Genomic DNA, 644 nt, shown 5'->3' on the forward strand with positions numbered 1-644 from the left:
GTCTGACAGGAGGGAGCCGTAGTAGTTGGCTGTCTGGGAGGGGACAGGCGGGGGTGAGGGGCTGGGGGCGTCAGAGGGGTCCCTGCACCCCCAGAGTGGGGACAGGGGCTGCAGAGCCCCTCTGCAGGGGCAGGGAGGGGATTGGGGTGCAGGACACCAGAGCAGCTGAGCTCGGTGCCCCCAGCCCTGTGGGATGACCCCAGGACCTCGCTGGGGTCCTTCTGGGGACACCCCAGGGACGTGGCCCTTGCAGGGGTCACACTGAGGACACCCATGCCACCGAGGTCACTCTGGGGACACCCCCTTAACTGGGGTCACACTGGGGACACACGTCTTGCAGGGACACTGCTGGGGACACCCACCTTGCTGGGATCAGGCTGGGGACACCCCCCTTGCTGGGGTAACTCTGGGGACACTCTGGTCACACTGGGGACACCCATCTTGCAAGGGTGACACTGAGGGAACCCCCTCACTGAGGTCACACTGGGGACACCCACGCTGCTGGAGTGACACTGGCGACAGCCCTCTCACTGAGGTCACACTGGGGACACCCCCCTTGCTGGGGACACCCCCCTTGCTGGGGACACCCACCTTGCGGCCCGTCTTGGTCATCCAGGAGAGCCCCAGCCTGTTGGCCAGCACGG

At 66.6% G+C, this 644-nt stretch overlaps 1 protein-coding gene across 1 annotated transcript in view; it reads right to left on the bottom strand.

Annotated features, from left to right (window-relative positions):
• ISYNA1 (inositol-3-phosphate synthase 1) overlaps positions 1 to 642 on the bottom strand; it is a gene marked incomplete at its 5' end in the record, with an annotated part of 1762 nt that extends 1120 nt beyond the window's left edge. Inside the window, 2 exons of the mRNA XM_031064990.1 lie at positions 1 to 33; positions 592 to 642. The exon at positions 1 to 33 is cut by the window's left edge and continues 228 nt beyond it. Of these exons, the coding sequence (XP_030920850.1) occupies positions 1 to 33; positions 592 to 642 (84 nt within the window). The remainder of the gene's footprint in view (positions 34 to 591) is intronic.
• Positions 643 to 644: the final 2 nt, after the last annotated feature.

Source organism: Geospiza fortis, unplaced genomic scaffold (genome assembly GCF_000277835.1).
Source record: "Geospiza fortis unplaced genomic scaffold, GeoFor_1.0 scaffold685, whole genome shotgun sequence".
In the NCBI taxonomy this organism is placed as follows: Eukaryota; Metazoa; Chordata; class Aves; order Passeriformes; family Thraupidae; genus Geospiza; species Geospiza fortis.